Consider the following 21,997-nt stretch of genomic DNA (forward strand, 5'->3'; position numbering starts at 1 on the left):
TCTGACTTAGGAATGTTTCCACTATAGTCCTCTGAAAGTTAGCATGTGGCAATCACTGCACTCATTTACAGGGCATTTTTCTTGGATTTAGGTTGGTTCAGGAAACCCTAAAAAAGTTTCTGAACTAGGGGAGTTTTCCTTACATTTTTGTTTGAGTGACTTTATTTTATTTGAAGGCTTAAAAACAAAAATACCCCCAATTTTCCAGAGTAACTGATGTTGCTGCTACATCTTTCATATTTTTTATATAACTTTAACGGGGTCTTCCCCACTCCCTTTACTCCCTTCTTTCTCTTTCTTTCTGTTTTCTTCTAAAACAGAGAGTCTTGAGATGAAAGCTGGCCCTTCTGAAGCCAATGGGAGTTTTCCCATCCAGACCCCATGGCTGGAAGAGAGAAAGGAGAACACCACTAGCTCATTACTGTCTTCCTCCAAAAATGTAAAGCAAAGAACATCACATGCCTGAATCTTGGCAGGGTTCAGAAAAATCTCTGCTGCATAAATGTTAATGATACACCCTTTTGCTTATGGTGGCTTTTTAAAGCAAGGGTTTTCAATCTTTTCCAGTATGTTAGTATGTTTTATTTGCTTGTTTTATTTCTTTGTGGAACGTCTGCCTTTTCAGTCAGGAAGTAAATGGATGATTTTAAAGACAATGATTAATCTTAAAGGGGAGGGAGGGTGGCTGAGTTTCCCCTGCCACACACAGCAAGCACTGAGCAATGTGAAGAATTTGAGAGGTTCTATTCACCTTTTTTTTTTTTCAAAGAGGAGAGTGCCCTGGAGTGAGCATCCTGTCAGAGTATTTTCAAAGAAGGCACATAATCATCTGTAGTTTTCCCACTGCCCCACGATCTGTCTTCAAGTCACCTCGGAGTATTTGGTTGGCTTACACTCGTGGGTTCATTCAGTGCTTACACTGGATGTTCTGTGGCTTCCCAGATGCCATGGGAAAACTTAGGCAGGAGAAGGAAATTGGGAATGCAGTGTTTTCATTCATGGCTGAAGGAGAGCTTGCACTGGGCTATAGGAAAAGTTTTATCATGGTCAGATTTAATCCAAACCATTCTGTGTAGTTGCAATAATAAATTTTCTAGTTTCCAGGTAATATACTTTAACTACAGCATGATACCAGTGATAGATTTCTTTTTTTATATACTCTAAGGCCCTTTATAGCTTTTCCAGTTCAGGGTAGATTTAAGATGTTGACAAGTGTCTTCAGAGACAATAAGGATTTTCGATTTCATCCCTCAACGCCGCTGCTGAATAAGGCACTGCTACTTCAGTAAGGATTTCGGCAGAAGCATGCAGGGAATTTTGTTTTTCTTACATTGACTGTTGCAGAACACTCAATTTTTGTTTTGCAGACTAACAAGGGGGATGAGCTCTCGAATCGCATCCAGAATACGCTGGGCAACTATGATGAAATGAAAGACTTGTTAACTGACCGATCAAACCAGAGCCACCTTGTTGGGGTTCCAAAACCTGGGGTTGCTCAGACGTCTCTTCCCAAGCCCGATGAACATCTTATTGCAGACTCGAGACCGCCGCCTCCTCCTCCCATTTCCAGCACTACTTCTTCCACACCAGCAGCCCTACCTGCCCAGCAGAGCAAAAGCACTACGATGGGTTGGCAGAAGGCCGGGCACAATGCCGCTTCGGATGGCCAGCAGAGAGCGAGCAAGCACGGGCACCGGTCGCTGGAGTCACACAAGGGTGACTTCAAACTGGCGAACCAAAAAGCCAGTCTGGAGAAACTCAAACGCTATGCATCGAGTCCCACCTCCTCCTCCTCCTCCTCCTCCTCCTCCTCCTCCTCCAACACTGCCCAGCAAAGCTCTCTGAGGGCCACACTAGGAGACAACGTCAACAGAGTGCAGCAGCCAGCAAAGCTCAATTGTAGCTCAGAAGGAGGAGCTCAAGCGCAAGAAAGGACAGCAAAGCATGGTGGCGGGCACTGCGTCCAAAACTTCCCACCCTCTCTTGCTTCGAAGCCCAGTCTGGTTCAGCAGAAACCGACAGCTTATGTAAGGCCAATGGACGGTCAAGACCAGGCTCCTGATGAGTCTCCGAAGCTGAAGTTACCAGCAGAGACAACCAAGTCGTATAGGGGAGTGCCTTCTAACAAGCCTGATTCGGCCAGGACCAAGTCAAAGATAGCCAAGTTCAGCATTCCTAAGCAAGAAGAGGTAAGTGGGTTTATGCTTTTTATGACATCCCCCCTTGGATGGATGATGGTGGCTTAGAACTGCAAATTGCATCTGTCTCTTTACACATTTTTAATACATTAGTTTGCATGTTTAATTTTTTTTAACAACACTGATACACTATATTGCAAATATCAGCCCCACAGTAATATAAAGATATCTCAACAGTGAAATGCTCACTATCTTCAGAACTACAACATCTCCTACAATGGCACTAATAGTATATTATTTCACTGAATTTTTTCCTTACTGTCCACGTATAAATCTGGATATTTTTAATTTGGATTTTTTTTTTTGCTAGGCTTGGGTATTCTAACTGTTCATATTTCATTGACTTTTTTCTCTTTGCCAATGATTAAATGAAGTGCTTGCAATCAGAAGTAGTTCTGCCGTCCTCAATGATGTCAAAGTAGTTTCACAATCTAAATAAATTAGTTAAACAATATGAGATCTGTGGAATAGATGAGAATATAGCAATGAGACTCTCCTTTTAGTTCATAGTATCTGTTTCTGTTTCAAACCTATTTCTAAGAAGATGAGGTTTTCTTTCTAAAGAATCACCATCTGTAGAAACCCAGCCACACTACAAGTATGAGAACATGTCTGAAAAAGCTTCTAGACAACATTTCTGTTATCAGCAGTAGATACGGAAGATTTCTGCTTGGGCTTATTTTATGTTCATTTATTTCACATTCTGTTTATGCCAGTAGGACACCTTGCTTTATCACTTACATAGTCGGTGATTTTCTGGTTTTGATTTTTGGATGGGGAGGAAATGGTTGGTTTTGGCAGAACAAAGGGTGATTTTTTTTTCCTTGGGTGTATTCAGAGGCCTGTATGCCAATACAAAGATGGTCACATCATCCTCTTGTGCAAATTGGTGGAGCTCCCATGACTTAAACCATTTATAGTATTTATAGGACTAAACAACTTTATTTGGCTGAATCACTGGGACTTTCTCAGAGCAGAGATAGTGATTGTTTACTCTTATTTGACAGCTGTGGTGTGTCTTGGGATGTTTTTAGTCTTAACATTTTTGTTTCTGGCATTGTTAAAGGAGAGGAAAAATCTAATTTTTGGTGGAGTTGTCTGGCCTCTTAATGCCTGTTTTTCAGAAATGGAGTTGAGTGTTGTATTCCCCCTTCGGTTCAGTTTGGGAAAGAAATCTCTCTGGAAGCAATTACTTCTCTCAGCTCTTTTAGGCATTATACCCATGTGGTTTTTCTCTAAGTTAAAGTTCCATCAGTTCCAAACAACATGTAGGTGATATGTTGTTCCTGAAAAGGGGTTGTTTTAGGCTCTTAAGCTGAATTTGATAAGCAAATTTAGCATTCACAAACTGCTGTAATTGTGCAGATAGATCAGGTAATGGCAGGTACTAATATCCATTTAGCTATTATTACCTCTTTCAGACTTGTGCTCCTATCTGCAAGTGGGAAGTATTGTTAGAATTAAAGATGCCTGTGGCAATTGTCTCGATCTTTCAAATTTTCCCCCTTAACATGTATGCAATACTCTAAGGACTAGTTTGGAAAGGAGTTTTGATAGGCAATCATTTGTTTGTCTGAAATTCAGGATTTACCATTTGCATTCCAAATTCACCTACCTCAGGAAAGAAAGCTTTCATTTGTTGTATGTAATCCATGCCGAGGCATAAGGGTAGATTTATACAGCATTTTCTAGACATCTAGACGTATTTGAGATTGCTTTAACTTGCTTAGATACTGATGGCAATGTAAGCTATGGTAGGAGAGATGCAGGGTAGCTGCTAAAGTGTTCACCAACTTCTCACAGATTTTATGGGATGCAGTATTAATGAAACAGTATTTGATGATAGCATAATATAAACATTCAACTGAAGTTGAAGGAGGTGGACAAAAACCATTGTCTGGTAGGTTAAAAAAGAGCTAAGTGATTATAAAAAATCAGAAGAAAAATAGTGGGTGCTATAGGTGTTGGGGTTTGAAACTGGAGCTAATGAAAGACAATGTTTAGATCTCATGTTGGAGGGCTTAGAGTCCTGGTGATAAAAGTGCCGAGCTTTTTTTCCTTTATCCTGACATTTCCTTTGTTCTAACATTTTCCATCCCAAGTGGCACAGGATGAAATTGGTAACCCACTGGTATTGCTACAGGGAGAAATATTGACCAAGACTGAAAGTTTTTTCAGTCAGTGTTGCCTAATCCACCCTCCCTTTAATTTTCAATCATACTTCTTTTTATTTCAAAATGTTTTTCCATTCTTGTTATTTGTATCATACATCTCCTAGCACAGTTTTGTAAGAATTTCCATGCATTTTTTAAATTTCTGCTTTCAAACTCATAAAACCTCTCCTTTGCATCAAATGTTCACTGTCCCCTATTAGGGACAGAAGTTTTAAGCTGCTCTCAGCACAAAAGCTGTCATGGTCGTGTGAACATCTGCAGGCAAAATGAGACCTCTCTTGTTCAGGGTGGGGCTAAAGGTGATGGCCAGGAAAGACCTTGTTGCCATGGGAAGACCCTCGTGGCCATGGGAAGAGTAGAGATGCCATATAGGATGATTGTGAGGGAAAGTAGGCTGACAAGTAGGCTACAACAGTGTCTGGGAAGCTATATGGAAACAGAAAGGAGAGTGGCAGAAAGCTGCCTAAGAGCAGCCAGGAGAATATGGGAAGCAGGAGAGGGGCAGAGAGCTTGGGGATAGGGTATCTGGAGTGCAGGTGGTGGAATGAAGCTTTATGTCTGCTAAAATAAAAGGTGTGCAGCTGAGATGGGCTAGGTAGGGCAGTTAGTGTGCTGCAGGGGTTAGCGTAGGCAGCACTGTGAGGTGTTGCTGGCTTGTGGTCAGCTTGTCCACCAGGACTCCCACGTTCTTCCCTGAAGAGCTCATGCCCAGCCAGTCAGCCCCCAGCCTGTACTGGTGCTGGGGTTGTTCCTCCCCAGGTGCAGGGCTTTGCCCTTCTCCTTGTTGAACTTAATGAGGTTCCTGTCAGCCCATTTCTCCAGCCCGTCAAGGTCCCTCTGGATGGCAGCATGACCCTCTGGTGTATCAGCTGCTCCTCCCAGTTTTGTGTCATCAGCAAAATTCCTGATCGTACACTCTGCCCCATCATCCAGTTCATCAGTGAAGATGTAAAACAGGACTGGACCCAGTATTAACCCCTGGGGCACACCACTATTTGCCAGCCTCCAACTAGACTTTGTGCCACTGATCACCACCTTCTGCATCACTTTCATAGCCTTCGCTTTCTGTCTGCAGGCCTAATTTTGTCATTACACCTTTTTTTCCTACTTTCAGCTCTTAAAATGTTCCTGGTGATACCATGGTCCAAAGCCTATACTTTTCAACTTGGCCTAGGCAAGTTCTACAGCTGCTTAAGTGAACTGAAAACTGAACTGCAGGAGGCTGTAAGGGAAAAAAGATGCAAATAGGGGAAGCAAGATGCGAGTGCAGGCTGTAGGTGTGAGAGAAGACATTAGAGTCAGAGGAGGAAAAATTGGAGGACAGGGGAAAAACTGCCTGGCCTGACCAAGTAGAGAAGTGAATGGTGAGAAATGACCATTTCCCCAACTCCTGCAGAGTTGGGGCACATGAAGTGATGAGCACTTTTGTGTGACGTTTCAGTTTTATTTTGAACATCACGTAACTATAGGCAACTTCAAGTTCCACAGAGAAAACCAGGAAACAAGAATATATTATTACAAATCTCCTGATTTGCCAGTCCACTTACTAATGCATTGGAGTCCTCTGCTTCCATGCACTTGCATTCAGCTTATGGTACTTTCCAGAGTCTATCAGTATATCTAATATCGATGCACTTTCATTTGTGTTTACCAGTTTGAAGGAACCATCAGTGGAAAAACAAACACATAATGAAACAAAGTTAAGCCTCCCTGTAAGAACTGAAGAATAAGAAGCAACGTCATGCAAAGCGTGTGTGTCTTGACTAGGATACAAAATCCTCTTCTGTACATCCCTTGAGGTTTTCAGAGAAACAGGGCACAAAGTTGGCTGCAGTACAATTATTATTCACTCGAAATAAAATCACTTGAATACAAATTATAGACCATTACTTTTCAATACATGAAAAAGGTTGATTTTTAATGTAGTTCAATACCTCATTTAATATTTTTAATCAGTTTTGGAAAGCCTTCAGTATCTTGACACAGACTGAAGCTTATAATTTTTTTTTAATTGTTTTAATGAGAATAACTTGCATAGACCTGTGTGTAGAAAGGTAGCAGTTACTCATTTGGGAATTTAATCTTTAGGACCAGGTTCATCAGTGTTAATTAGAATCCATACCCAGCCTCCCGGTCCTTCCAAAATTATCATAGTGCTCTGTAGAAATGACAGCTTGTCATCTCAAGTACTGCTGTTTCACATTTTGAACTACTTAGAAATTATACTGCTGTAGGTAAAAACCTACTGTACTGGATAGAAGGGAAGAGAAATGTGATACCAGGATATAGAGGAAAAGAGGCAGGAATATCAAGTAGCCTCTCTTTTCTAAAATTTGTTATGAGTGAGACAATAAGAATAACCTAAGATGGCAAATCGTATTCTTTATATGTGAGTACTGTTTTTTAATTTCATCTTATAGGCTGCATGCTGGGTTTTTTTTATTACTTTGAAGAAGCTTTATCTATTGTCCTTTGCTTACTTCTCTAAGGGTTATGGAGCAAGGAAATCGAGGTTGTATTCAAGAATGACTAGCAGTCTAATGGTAAAAAGGATAGATTTGGTTCTGTTAAATTTGGGAACACATTTACGTGAAATGTAGATAAGGTCATCATGAGGACATGTTCTTATTCCACTTCACAGAGTACTTACACAACTTCTGCAGCAGAAGTAATGCACGATAGATTAAATGTTGAATGTGTTTTTTTTTTGTTCAGTTTTGCCCTGGCCTTACTCAGGCAAATTCCTATTTGCCTGGCTAAGATACTCTCTGCAGTCATTCTCGTTTGAGTGGCTATATATAGCTATCAGCATCTGGCACATGTGCTAGCAAGTGTTCTTTAAATCTGCAATCTTTTTCTTGCCTATCAGTTCTGTCCCCATATATTAATGGAAAGCAAAAAAAAACCCCACAACTCTTTCCTCCCCTTCTTCCCTCCCTCTGAAAAAAACCCTCACAAATATGGACTTGATGTCAATAATTTGTTCAACACCAGATGCTTTTAAGGAGAGCTTTGGTGCATAGCACGTATAATAAGTAGTTCCATTCCAGTGTAAAATTGAAGGTGGAAGTTCAGGTGTGAAAGAACAAGTGCAGCTACATCTCATTCAACAACAGAAGCACCAGTGTAGACTAAACTGGGAAGATTGTCATGATCAATGCATGCTTCCCCTGGAAATACCGCATATCTGGATCCACAGGAAAGTGGAGGGGAGACAGTGTCTCACAAGAAAGGAAAAGGTTTTAGAGGAGATCTGAGTAAGTGCTTTTCCCCAGAGGCACAATGCCACCTTCCCCTGGATCTAATGGAGCCTCTTGAACTGTTGCAGGACTGGGAGTTGAATCCAGGTTTTTCTTCTCTGCTTCCCAGGGTGTTCAGTGCTGTCCCAGAAAGGCAGAAATGAAAACAGAAGAGCAGTTGAAGATGCTTTTAGATAAAAAGGGAGGGAGAGGATGAATGCATTAGCAAAAAGGTCCAGGGTTCTTCCGGCACCGTTCTAGGACGTGCCCAAAGAGGCTGGAGACAGAAGCGCAGAATTAAGTATGTTGATACTCCTCTACCATTTATCAACTTTATTGAAGAATTGCAGTGCTTGAGAAGCCAGTTAGCAATCACAGCACTCGAGTACTGTAAGTATGAGCCAGTTGTAGATGTTTTCTTTCCCAGATGTTCATGGGAATGAGTTAGCAAGCTGCATTTACAAGAAGACACAGCTCAATTCATCCCTGTAATGGTACCGCTGACCTTCCCCACAAATAAAGCATGTTTTCCCACGTTAAACAGGAAGAACTGGACAACAAGAGCAGTGTGGTGCAAAGATCCCCGCTAATCGTAGGTTATTCAGGACCTTCGAGTGTGTCCGTGGGAGGGCTGTACATAACTGCCTGTTTTCATGCAGGAGAGTTCAACAGACTAGGACTCCATAGAAAGAGTGTATTAAATAGACAGAGTCATGTCTGAAACGCTCTGAACAAACACAGCGGAGACCACAATGCGCAACGATGGATTTTCAGTAGAGTTTTCAAATTGTGACACAAGCCTCTGCTTTTCTCGCGCTCTGCAGTCACTGAGGCACACAGTGACTGTGTGTGCAGGCAGTTTCACTGAACACAGTGGGCCTAATCCCTCCAGTTATTCTTGCATGGCAGCTCTTGTAGAAGGAAAACACTGTTTAGACACCTTTATTTGACTTTTAGATCTCCCTACTTCTACTGTTTCTACCCTTAGTGAAACAAGTTTCTTTTCCCTTTTGAATTAAATATCAAAATGTTTTTCTGGGAAAGCACTAGCTAAACTTATCTGTAGGTTTTTTATAGTTTGCTATATGGATTGATTACCATATGGTATGTGCTATGCATTTGTTGCTATGGTGAATCACTTTGTTGTTCCTCGTTGTTTTTCACTGATAGGATGACTATCACCGGAGAAAAATCTCTTGAAACTGGATGTAAACTTACGATTGTTAAGGGAATTCCTTAAGTATGCACCTGCCTTTTTGCAAGTTTTCCCCAAGGTTTTTTTTTCCAATTATGGAAAAAATATTTTGAGCAGTTCATTGGGGTCTCTCATAAGTCAGATCCTCCCTTTGATAAAACTGGTCTTGGCGTCTTTTCAAAAGTTGGAAAAGTAACAACTTTTGGAATAAGGAGAGCTCAATGAATGTAAGAGTATGGTTCATTGTGAGAAAAGTGTATTCCTCTCACTTTTTCCCCCCCAAGTCGAGTGGATGGTTTGGTTTATGAATCAGCCCTGGAGTTTATACAAAAGCGCATGCATAAAAATGTCCACAACCCTGCATAATTACTTCTTTAGTTCCTTTTGGTAAGCACTAAAGTTATTGATGAAGGAAATAACATTTTACAACTACAAAAACAGTTTTTAATGGCACATTTTGTCTGATCTTTTGGAATCCATTGTAGTGCTTATGATGATGATAACTGGATGTAATAAAAATCCTCCCTACCAGAAACAAAGTGGTCTAATAGACCTCCTTTGTGAAATGCGTCTCAGAAGATACATGGCATTGCTATCACTTTTCCACCTTTGGCCCCGTTAACATGGATTGCTCCCAGGCCTGTAAGGGTATTCAGCAGTTGGAGGAACTGGTCCCTTTCTGGATGCGGCTGCAGGAGCTGTGCGCCTCCTGCAAGCACAAGAAGCTGTCCTCAGCCCTACGTTTCAGCTGAGCATCTCCTCCCCATCTGCTTGTGGCTCCTTAAACAAAGGACTGCTTAGAAAGGGTTAGGGTACGGACAGAGAGCAAGGGTGGGCTTGCTGTGGATTTCAGATTACCAGCGAAATACTTAGACGCACCCTGCTTCTCAGACCTTACATTGCACAACACTAGAGCATTGTATCAGTGTGCAGTCAGGTGTGGAGTCCAAGCCCTCCTTGCTCCTGCAGAGCAGTTATTAATGCCAACTCACATTCTCCATTCCAATAATTATAGCAGGGTAGAGCATTTCTGTCTACTCTTTGTCTTCACAGCAATCTACAAGGGATCGTGTTGGATGTAAAGGTGGTTTAGGATTTTTTAGGATTTTTTTTTAAATATCCATGAAAAATATTTTACTGCTTTGTTCTGTAGTTTCCCTAGTCTTTCATGAATCAGAGTGACATGAAACTGTCACTACTGAACATACTCACGGGAGTCGGTTATGACTGATGAGCAAGAGAACCAAAGGCAAATACAGCGAGCTTCACAGATCACTGTTAATTCCAGCTAAATAAATAATGTATATGTGCCACTTGATGTATAAGGTTAAAGAGGTCAGACCTCCACTAATTGTTGTAAATGCATCCAGCCAGGCCAGAAGCAGTTAAATTCTTTATTGTTGGTCACATATTCATTTACAGTAAATGAAGACAAATATACCCTTAAATATCTGCATGTAACATACTTTATTCACCCTGCACATCGTAAAGTTGTCATTTCCGTAGCACTTCTGAATATGGAAGATCTATCCCTGTGGTATCACAAAATAGCTTCCTAGAAAAGTAATTAACAGAAGGCTTTTTTTTTTTTTTAAGTTCAGAAAAGATAAATAACGTAGGCGTCTGATTTCCTGTCACTCTTGGTTAACTTTGTATGAAAATGGATAGCTTCCAAATTAAATCAGGCACCGGCCTGTCTGGAGAAAAATACATCTGTAAAGAAATGTGTACATTACATATTCATGTAGTTCCAAATCTCTTAATTGTTTTTTATATATAACAATCACATGTTCTGAAATATGGTACCTTTTTTACTTCACGAGTTAAAACCAGCATGCCAGAAAGGCTGAGGTTGCTTCTTACATGGTTTAGGATAAGCATTTCCTTTCCCAAATTCCCTCACACATGCCCCGCTCTCTTCCCTCCCCACCAGTATGTTTCTCTGAGCCGTGGAGGCTCAGTGTGAGGTGGCTTTACACAACGTTTTATTCAGAAGATAAATATGGAAAAAGCATTCAGGCCAGTGAGCCACAGGGCCAGGAATACTGAGACCCAGCATTTTGTCTCAGAACCAAAAATTGCTATTCATATTCCTCTGCATTTACTGCAAATGGCTGTAAGGGAAGCTTGTGTAGCCAGAAAGAGAGGAAAACCAAGAGTATTTCTTGTTAACTCTTATCAATAACACATGTTTAAGGAGAGATGGGATTTAAAACGCTCTCTCTGCTTTGTAACTATTTTGAAATGAGATGTTGAAGATGATGGGGGTTTTTCTTGCACATGCTAGAGATTATTAGTATTCAAATACCAGCAGCATAATCTATTGTTAATCAAATTTTGCATTTATTTAAAGCTAGTTGTACAACTGCATTCAGATGCAGAGGCAGGTACAGCTTTATGTGACTGCTACAGCTTCTAGATCTGAAGGAGAAAAGGGGAAGACAGCTGCGAGATTATTGATTACAAATGTGGTTAAAACCAATATTAATACAAAGTATTTAGAATGGCCATGATTTGGCAGTTATCCATTATTTCCTAAGAGGCCTTCTCCAATTTTAATTACAATCTCAGGGACATCTGACACAAGAAAACATATTAGCTGGTTAATTTCTGATTTCATGGAAGTAGCAGTCCAGAGCGGAAGTATGCTGCCTAGAAAAAAGGCATGGGATGGAGGACCAAGTGCAATGTGAGAGGGACAGTTTTAAAAGTCCCCTAAGCAGATAAGGAAATGTCTTTCTTGCACCAAATCGTAAATGTTTAGCATGCAGGAAAAGTTATACATAGATAGAGAAGACGTAAGAATGAGCTAGGCCCCATAAGAGTGGAGGAGTCTGAGAGAAGAATTATGTGCGAGCCTAAAGAGAAAAGTATGAAATTATGCTTTGAGAAACCCACTGAAAAGGAGGGGTTAGTCACGGTCTAAATTTTTGTCCTCATGGGAGGACCAAGTGCAATGTGAGATGGACAGTTTGAAAAATACCATAAGCAGCAGTCGTAATTTATGATAAAGTCTTTCAGTAGCTTAGACATGGCTGAGTAGGCGCCAAAACTTTAGGTTTTTGCTGCAGTGTGTTTGTTCCCATGAGGAAGCCTTTGGGAGCACCCTTCCTTCCTGTGCAGTTCCCGCTCCCAGATAGGAATGGACCTGTGTCCAGAGGACACCCCTGACAAAGAATCGAACTGCACAATTGCAGTTATTTCTAAAGAAACCTGTCCTCTCCCATGAGGACAAAAATTTAGACAGCGGCCATCACTTTCTTCACAGCTGTGATATCACTCTCGGGTAGAAAATGCATTCCCCATCTCCCCCCATAAGCCATGTGGCAATATGCACAAACCTGGGCTTGGATGTAGATGTAGCTTCTGTGGGAGGCGGAAGATGCGAAACCTCATGCTCACACAGGATGTGCTGAATGTCTGTGAATAGCCTCTACACAGAGCTGACATCTTCTGAAACACAGCAGGTCTTTCTTTTTTCCCCCACTCAGAGGGTTTATAGCTTCTGATAATACCTGGTTGCATTCTCATCAATAAATGAAAAACACTGTGTCTTTCACTACTGTAATCTCTTCCATTCAGGAGTTTCAAAGCTCTTCATAAGCATTAATGACAACTCTGAAAGGAATATATTAAATCTGGTTCCAGAGGAGTTAGCCGAGGTGCAGGCGGATGGGGACAGCCAGCAGCTACGCCGCAGACCAGGCGTGCTCCCCTTGGCCCCGTTTGCCGGTGGTCCAGGCTGAGGGACCAGCTTAAAAATGATGCAGGAGGCTGGGGTAGAGGACAGGATGGTGCACCTGGATCGTGCACCTTCTCCCACCCCCAGACCGGGGCTGGACACGATCACGGCTGGCCGCAGGGCCAGAGCAAGCACAGCCAGGGTGAACTGGTGTCAAAGCAGAGAGCAAAACTGAAGAGACCGAACTCCCAATTCTGTGTTCTGATGTCTGCGCTACACCTTGCCATGTAGCAGAGCGGCACGTGAAACTCCTCCGTAACTTTGTGCTGGAAATGGAAGTTAACACAGAAGCAAAAGTAAAGGTTTCTTGCTAAACTGAATTCATGTTTCTCACTGTATTTCTTCCTATCATTTAGATCACTTGAGGCAGAGACAGTTCCTGAGTAATTATGGCACTTACTGTTTACCACTTCCATCTGAGTTCTTCACTGCACATGCCTCACTCGAAATTAATAGGAGTTTTGCCATTGCATTCAGTGGTAGCAAGATCAGGGTTTGACAGGGATGAATATTTCTTTTCTACATTGTATGAACTTCCTTTGGTCAAGAAGATACTGCTTGAGGGAAGACGGTCTTTTTTCTTCGATCTTTCATTGTTTTGTTCCAGAAATGGAGATGTAATACTTGTGGTTGTTTTTTGACATCGTTATTACTTTGAAGAAAGTCAGCAATAGTAATACAGAATAACAATCAGTGGCAGAAGGTGGCATTTGAATTCAGAACTGCTATACTGCGTTAATCTATTAACTTCAGGACATATCGTTAGAGCATCAAAGGAGCTTCTTGACCAGTCTAAGGTGCTTGAGTCATTTTTTCTCTTGTAATTAAAGTTTCCAGTTCCCTGTTCAGAATCAGTTTCCTCACCAACTCTTCAGTGAATAAATCTACATGAGTGATTTCCTGACAGTTGTACATTAGGAATTATAGCATATCCCTGCACATAACTTACCGAACTATCTCAATACACAGAGAAGAGACCATAAAACACGCCGAATGGGGATTTCTCAGATATGCTAATTGCTGCTATATAAAGAGCACAGGATGAAGAGCTGACACAGAGGAAGTTCAACTAAAAAGTACCTGCCACAAATCTTTGAAGGTTCACGGAGGAGCAAATCTTGCTGCTGCCACTTCACGGCAGAGCTCCGCCGAGCGAAGCCTTTGTAGCCAGCTCGGGCACGGAGGGCTGGCGGCTGCCTGCGGGCCGGAGCCGCAGCCGGGCAGGGGCTGGGACGGGGGTCTGCCGCCTCCGGGAGCTGCCGCGGGCATCGGGGGATGTCTACCGGCACGGGAGCAATTCCCACCTCGTCGGCCCTTCGCTGCCTGGGTGCGGTGCCCAGGCTGGGTTCTCGTCTTGTCCTAAACCAGACCCAAATGCAAGCCTGATTTATTTCTCTTGAAATGGACTGGGTCGCATTTCCCGCTCCCATCTTCTCGTCTGTGAGCTTGGCTCTCAAAATCAAGGTGCTGCTTTCCTTAGACTGAATTTTTGTGTATTCAGAGCATAGGCTGGTCTAACTAATGGACATCCACTACCTCTTCTGTGAAGCTTAGGTTTGCCATTCAGTGACAGGAAGGTGCTGTCCACATAAATGATCCTCCAAATTTTTTGCAAAATCTGTACTAAATTGACATCCATGCCAAACTTTGCAAATGAGTTTCGTATTTGTAGAGCACCGCAAAAGAATTTACGGTGTAGAGGGGGAGATACAGTTCAGCAAATGTGCTGTAACCAGGTGTGAGTTATACTCTTGTAGCTTTTTTAAATGATACCTTTTATGCACTGACTACAGATAGGTATTTTTGCGCTCAGTGTAATGGGGCTGGATCACAGAGCTCATTTTAAGTAGGCCATTAAACATCACTGCTTAGTACTGATTTTTAGCCATTGCACTTGAACCCTTTGCCTTAGGTTGACCTGGCAGACAGAAATCAGAAGTGCTGCGCCCCAGCAGCTAACAGCTGCTCTGCTACTTCTACAGATACACCTATACTGTTTTTTTTTAAACAAGTTTTCTGTACTATCTGTGAAATATGCATCCTACTAAAGATAATAATTAATGTGGAAAGATGAAACCAAATAGTTATTATTCAATAATTTTAATACAGAATACTTTTTTAAAAATAAATCAACTAGACAAATCAAACAGTATAGAAATGAAATGCGCATTTGCAGGCCCTGTGGGAAATTCAGCTAATGAACTGAAGAGTATCAGTTTCTAGACAGGCAAGAAAGTCTGCTTAATTTAAATAAATAAATTGAACTATTTGCCTCCTTATTTTAAAATCATGGTTTTGGGCATGATCACATAATATGAACAAAGTAACTTCAGTGCAGCCTGCGTGGTTTGAAACACCAAGCAAAATACAATTAACTTTAAAATGGCAAATTGTAATGCTATTAAAAAAAAAATCTTCTGCCTTCCGGGTGTGACTATCTTTTAAATGTGATGATGTCACCCTGTGAGCTGTTAAACCATTATCAATGAGCTGTCTGTGCATTTTCTAATGATTACTGTGGAGTTGAAAAAGACTCTATAATGTTCCTTCAGTTTGTTCATCATTTTTGTTTGATAATTGTCCTAAAAATCAATGACAGCTACTGAGTACAGAAATTTGATTGAACCAAGTATAAATATAGGCAGCAATTTAGGCTGTTCTTACTCAATAGGAAAATGTCTTTGGATAATAAGTGGATTCCTATCTAAATTCATGAGTTCTTTTATGACATTTTGGGTTAAGCCTCAAATAGATTAATCTTTTTCTGATAAAGTTGCATAAGCTGTGATTTCTCCGGTGACCACATTTAATTGGATATTAAATAAAGTGCTTATCTTTACACCAACAGGTTTTATAGGCTGGATTTTTTTCCCCCCAAACTGTATTTCACAGATTAAGTAACAAGTAGTAGGCACACACAAAAATTATTGATTAAACCATGATATGCTCAGATTAAAAATTAGACTTGACTCAGGTAGGCTTTTGATGTGCATGACTGCAACCGAGGGTTAAATGCACAGGATAGAGGGAAACTGCAGGATGGTGCCAAGAGCCATGAGGACAGGTCAGCTCTGCCTATTCTTCCTTTCCCACGTATTCTTCAGCAAACATGCAGTGGGATGGTTTTCTGTTGGGTTTGACAAGAAGCTTAAATTCCTGATAATGTTTTTGAAAAGCTTGAGGTCAGGATTCATTATGCAAGGTGCTGTACAAGCACACAGCAAGAGGTATCCTGTGATAGAGCCTATCAGCCCTGGAAAGGCAGAGGAAAGGTTAACAGAAGCCTGGAAAGTAAATTAACCTATCGCACCTGAAGAAAGGAGATAGGGACAACGGTGAGAAGTACCCAAATGGAAAAAACATAGATGGTGTTTGGGAGGAGGAAGTCTTAATAGGGTGAGCAAAGACCACACTTGGGAGGAAGAGTGAGACAAGGAGGAAAGAATGGAGAAGGTGAAGCTGAAAGCGCAGCCCGGCTGGTCCGGGAGACGTTTGTCTGGTACTCTGCTTGCTGGAGAAGGTAGTCCAACAAAAGGGCTCCAAAGGGGCAGAAGATAGTTAGGACTCACTGCATTTCCTTTAATGATAATGAAGGACACTCTTTGGAGCTGAAAGGACACTTCTGTCTCAGAGAAGGGCAGGACATTGAAGGAATCTGTCTGGATGGCTCGGGCGCATGTGTGAGACTGGTGGAAAGAAATGCAGCAGCTGTGCAGAATAAGACAGGAGGGGAACCATCAGTGTGAGTCGGAGGCCTTACAGGGGGAGGAAATAAATGAAGACATTTGTGTTGAGTAAGCTGTGCTAAACCAAATGATGTGGAGCTCATGCTAATTGCCATTTTTTCCCCACTGGTATGACATATTGTGAATGTGAGAACAAACTGATGCCTCCCTATGTAATAAAGCCCACTTTTGACTTCCTGTGCTTGGAGCTGGCAGCCCTCTGATAGCACTTTGTTGTTTTTCTCCTCATATATGGGAGAATTGCAGTAGTGCTCTGCAGCTAGCTGAGGAGCTTGGGAAACCCTTTCCTGGTGGATTTATTTTGACTTTGGCAAGATCAGCCAGGAAGAGGTGCGGTGTGGGTTATTTTTTTCCCTAAATAAAATTTACCCATTGCACAAAGCATGTAATTATTCCAGAGCTAATGTCAGACTTGGAAGTTGTAATTGCTCACTGAAGGCAGCTCACGTCCTACAGTGAGTCGGCAGAGGCTGGCGGTGCTACAGGTGCCGTTGCCACCCAGGCTGTGGTGACTCCCGGCTGCTGGCATCGTTTGGCTGAGATTCAAGGCACAAGGTGTTAAAAATCCCAAGTGTGTTACTGAAAGATAAAAATGGAAAGTAGTTCCACCGAGTAATGGGGACATGCATAATGGCCTTGTGCTAATTTCAGTCTAGGGTCACTGAGCCTTCTCTTTTTTGCATAGTTGAAATAGCTGTGTCCAGATGATAAAGATGTTGACAATTATCTTCTCCATCCTCCAGAGACCACACAAAGCTAAACCTTTTCATTTTACTTTCTCTTCATTTTCTTTTATTCCTAGCTTGTCATGACTTTTGACATTGGCATGAGGCTACTTTCTCGAGGAATTTCCTTTGCCTTCTTGGCTTTCAGTAATGTAAGCATTTTGTTAAGAATTTTTTCTTTGAGGCTATATATTTTTTTTTATAAGACTTTTTAGGATGGTGTTCTCTTTGCTGCCTCTCACAGAAGTCAGCTAGTAAATTAGCAGCCATTATTTTCCCCTAGGCTTCAGAAAAATGGTAAATTACTTAAAGTTTTTCTCCAACTTGTTTTATTTCCAGTAAAACAAGCATTTCCAATAAAACACCAGGAAAGGAGTGACAAGCTTCAGAGCTTGTGTTGCTTTTGGAGGCCAAGAGCTGCGTCAGGGGCTATATCAGCCCACAACCACATACACTGGGTTCTGTGGCGAGGAAGGCTGAGCAGGGAAGTCTGGCGGCAGCCACAGCCTGCCCTCAGAGACGAACCGGGACGCATCCTGGTGCCCAGCTGGGAATTCCCAGGGATGACTGCAACCTCTGCTGTTAGCAAGCCAGTGGCAGCGCTCCCTATGCAGTCGAGGCGGTGGTAAACCATTACGTGACCAGCTTGCGGACTCTGGGACTTTTCTTAGCAGAGCTGTATCTGGTTTTCAACCTTGTGCAAAAACATAGAGTACACGGGCAAGCACGTAGCGCACCCTTAGAGGCACGGTCTGCAAGGCGGCTGTTTGCATGTAGACCTCATTTCTCCCCTAATAAGTAGACCTGTGGAATTGTTCAAGGCAGGGCCTTGAGCAATTTTACCCTGCTCTGTCAGCATGGCAGTGATTGAAAAGGTAGTATCTAGACTAGCTCAAAATGTATGTATGTTGCATTTGTACATGCCATGGACCAAGGCCTCTACAGGTACAAATTGGCCCCATGCCACCAACACTGGAATTTTACCTCTTTACTTGCTGGTCTCTTATTAGATGCAAAGAAGTCCCCCAAAAAAGTTCCCGGTGTCCATGCATCCTAAAAGTAGTTTAATCTCTGGTTTAGCAGAGGGTCTTTGTAAAATTCATGTACACAGATACAGCATTTCTAAATTGCCAACACAACAGCAGAAGCTTAAGTGCAATTTTTATTCCAATAAAGATGTGATGAAATTATGCCTAATGGTCTGCAGACTGCACTTTTATATGCACTTGCAATGCTCCCGTTGACTTCAACTGCTGTTGTCAAGGTATTTCAGTACTACTGAGCTAAGGATCATTACCCTGTGCTATTACAATACATTAAACTAATGCTACCATTTTTCCATTATAACAACAATACCTGGCGACTGAAGGCTACCTCCGACCCAATAACTTGCAATCAAATATTTGTTTCAGATTTCAAAATGCATATAAATTATGAGGCATGACAAAAATGTCAGATTTGACTAGCCCATACCTCCACCCTGGTCTTTAAGTCTTTGCATACAGACAAAACAAACTTGGCACTGATGAACAGTTTAGAGATATTAATATTGTCAAGAACATGAGAAATTTAGTTTATAAGTAAGTTGAATAAAACTACATTTGAACTAAGCTTTCATTGACTTTCATGCAAACAGTGTTGGAATGATATATCTAGACTGTACATATCCCAACTCCCAAAGCTTGTGTCCTTCAAAAGCAAAATGATTCCCTGACTGCTGTTGATGCAGCATGCACCAGGGAATACTCATACAAGTGTCCTGGAGCTGAGCTCAGTTATCTGATTTCTGATATTAAAACCAACCCACTAATTTTTCCCGAGTCCCGTTTGCTCTAATATAACGGAAAATACTGTACTTAAGTGCTGTGGGGAGATAGCTTTGCAGAGATTACTTTACTGGTTGCTAAGAAATTAATAATTTTAAATACAAAAAGGAAAGCAAATTCACTGATTATAGCCTTTGCTACACTTTCTGATTGTTTGCTATTTCTTTATCTTTTTTTTTTTACTGCCTAAAAAAGAAAACAATAAAGAAAAGGAACAACTGCAAAAGGCTTGAACATTTGACTGATACTACCTTTATGATAAAGTGGACCACAGACAAGATGAAAAAAAAATGAAACCATGACCCTGAGTTCCCTTGGAAACCTCTGCAAACTCATCTTAAAAATGTACACACAACATCTGCCAGACAAACAGGAATGAGGACTTGATAACCAAAACAGAATCCAGATGTGCACAAAAATGGGCTTCTTGCTGTTTCTCCTATGTCACTTGCACTGCACATCTACAGCTAAGAGATATGCAAAACCATAGTTGATTCATATAGCGTGTCTTTTTGATATTGTTTACTCCCCAAAACCCTGGAGTTACTAGTTTATTGTTATGTGTTGATTGCCATTAAGATGGGAAAGGCCCTTCACCATATCTAAAGTTTTCTGTACCCTTTTCCTTTTAAGAACCAGCTTTTAAGAGCCGTTATTCAAGATGAAAATATTGTTATGAAAGAACAAATAATAAAGTTATGCACAGATCTGGAAAACTGTGTTTTTCAAGACATCAGGCCAACAAGTTTCATTGCAAAGGTATTTCATGGTTCAAACACAGGGCTCATTCTAAAATGCCAAAGAATTTTGCTTGTGGAACAGATTCAGCCTTGATTGCAGCAGTCCTAATTTGGCCTCCTTTTTCTATGCATGCAGTTATAGGTACAGAATCACCTGCTTGTGCACCTGTGCATCAAGCCTGATGCCCACTTATTTTAAGTGACAGATTATCAGTGCGTAAGGTCTAGTACCCTGCACATCAGTACTGGCATCATAGATGTCTTCAAACATAACATTACGTGGACAGCGTGGCACCTCTCATGTCCCTTGCTGAACAGACAAGTAGAACAAGAAAGAAAAGGATTGGCTGGTGCAGGATCAGCGTAGTCCTATGCAAGAGGACACTAGGTTGCAGTGCTGGTTAGGTTCAGGAGACCTGGGCTCTGTTTCGGGTACTGTTACCTTCTGGCGGGTATCTCCCACCGCCTGTGGAGGGCATGGCCAGCTCCCCGTATTTCCAGAGAACAGCAAGAGAAAGTGGTGAGCTGCTCTCCTGGGGGCTGCACAAATCTCCTCATCAGTGTTGCCACACTGGGGGAGAGTGGTAGAGGCAGCTGGAAGGTAAAAGGCAGTATCTTGTATTACCTGGAGGCCCTTACTGCAAAACACAAACAAACCGTACATGGAAAAAAAAGCGTACGTATCAGTACCACTCTGCTTTCCTGGCTGGGTAGCCCCCTCGTTATTAATGGAGATTTCATTTGAATTCTTTGCACACTGGTTTGCCGTTAAAATCTTGACATTTACCATCTGCAGATAGTTATATACTTCTGTGAAATAGCACTGATGATGCAGTGACATTAATTATTTGCCTTATAAAGGTGTCCACTGTCTAGAAACTGGTTCTCAAGCAATAACCTTTTGTAAGCATGCAAAGATGTGCATGCAAATATCTACAGGAACACTTTACAAGTCCCAACCCCTCCATGTAAAGGTGCGTATCACTAAAACATGCAGATTTTAAATCCCACTGCCTGTAATACACAGCATATCAGCTTCTGAAATGAGTACTAGAAGAGGAGGACTGAGGACATGGAGTTTTGAATACCTCCAGAAAGAGCTGTGTTCAAGCTTCTTTGATCAGATATGCATGTCTGAAAAATAACTGTGCTCCAACTTAAGCACCTAGTTCTGCACGATACTTAAAATAAACAAATTAATTCTACAGAGGGATTTAAATTGAACAAATGTATTCACTAGGGAAAGCATAGTAGCATGACTGAATGGCTTAAAATACATCTAAGGTGAAACTGTTCTTCAGATTATCAGCAAATCTTCAGATTTGCTCTTTAAACAGTTTATAGACCTTGATTATCACATTCTTTCTTTAATTATCACAGATTTACAGACAAGAAACAATTCCAGAACACTGTTATGAGAGTTTGCATAAAACCAGCTAGGTCATTTAGCCATGAAATACCCATAGCTCAGAAAGATGCATCTTTGGAGTGAGGAGAAGAGAAGCTAGACCATCTTTTTTATGTTGTAAGAGAGGCTCTCAAGATACTGCATGCAGTTTCTGATGGACGTGTTGCAGTTGTGAGGGTTCAGTCACTGCTGCATTAATAATCCCACCCTACTTTCACAGGGCATGATGCTATACCCTTTTTACTTTAAAATGGTTGCATTTCTTCTCTACTAGATCATGCTAGGTGACCTTTTAAAATGTGTGGATAAATGAAGGAGCAATAAATTTAGTGGATGTCATGATTAAAAGAAGTCACTCTCACATTTTCCCCTTTTTTATCTTTTTAAAACATGTCATTTACAAATAGAAGTGCTAGAGGACAGTTCAGAAAGTGATTTGAAATTGTATTTTATTGGGCATGATAACAAATTTTGGTATTGGATTGCACAACTGAAATGTGGACTTATTAGGTATTAGTGCTGCATTATATTTCATATACTGACTGAATGAGTTTGATGAGCAAAGACAGAGGATTAGCATGCAAACTATCCCCATTGTTTCATATTAAAAAGTGAATATTTAAGAGCTGAAAATGCAAATTTGTTTCAGTTACATGGCACACATTTTTCAGTATGCAAATGTGCCACATCTGTGTATTTGTTTTGCTGCAGACACAACCAGCAAGAGTTTAGTGATGAAATCTGTTCTTAATTATGATAGCAGCTGTTGGAGCAGTAGCCATTTTTTTCCTCCTGATGTGAAGTTGCCTGATTTACTCATTTTTGTCTGCATTTGTCAGGGCTGCCAGTGCAGAGAGAGAACTCTTTGTGAGGGGTTGCAATTTGTTTTCTGTGCGAGAGCCAGTGAAAATTGACTAAATCTGCACAGCGGGGTAGTTTTATCTTTTCTTTTCCTGCATTGCAAGCTGTTGTACCTCTGCTCCAGCACAAGAGGCCTATAAAAC

At 41.3% G+C, this 21,997-nt stretch overlaps 1 protein-coding gene across 2 annotated transcripts in view; it reads left to right on the forward strand.

Annotated features, from left to right (window-relative positions):
* The window catches only part of AFF3 (AF4/FMR2 family member 3), a 328,498-nt gene that overhangs the window by 52,686 nt on the left and 253,815 nt on the right, over window positions 1-21,997 (forward strand). For both annotated transcript variants that reach the window (XM_029998967.1, XM_029998968.1), the window contains exon 3: window positions 1,368-2,189. In XM_029998967.1, coding sequence (XP_029854827.1) covers window positions 1,368-2,189 — 822 coding nt within the window. The remainder of the gene's footprint in view (window positions 1-1,367; window positions 2,190-21,997) is intronic.

This window comes from Aquila chrysaetos, chromosome 23 (assembly GCF_900496995.4).
Source record: "Aquila chrysaetos chrysaetos chromosome 23, bAquChr1.4, whole genome shotgun sequence".
Lineage (NCBI taxonomy): Eukaryota > Metazoa > Chordata > Aves > Accipitriformes > Accipitridae > Aquila > Aquila chrysaetos.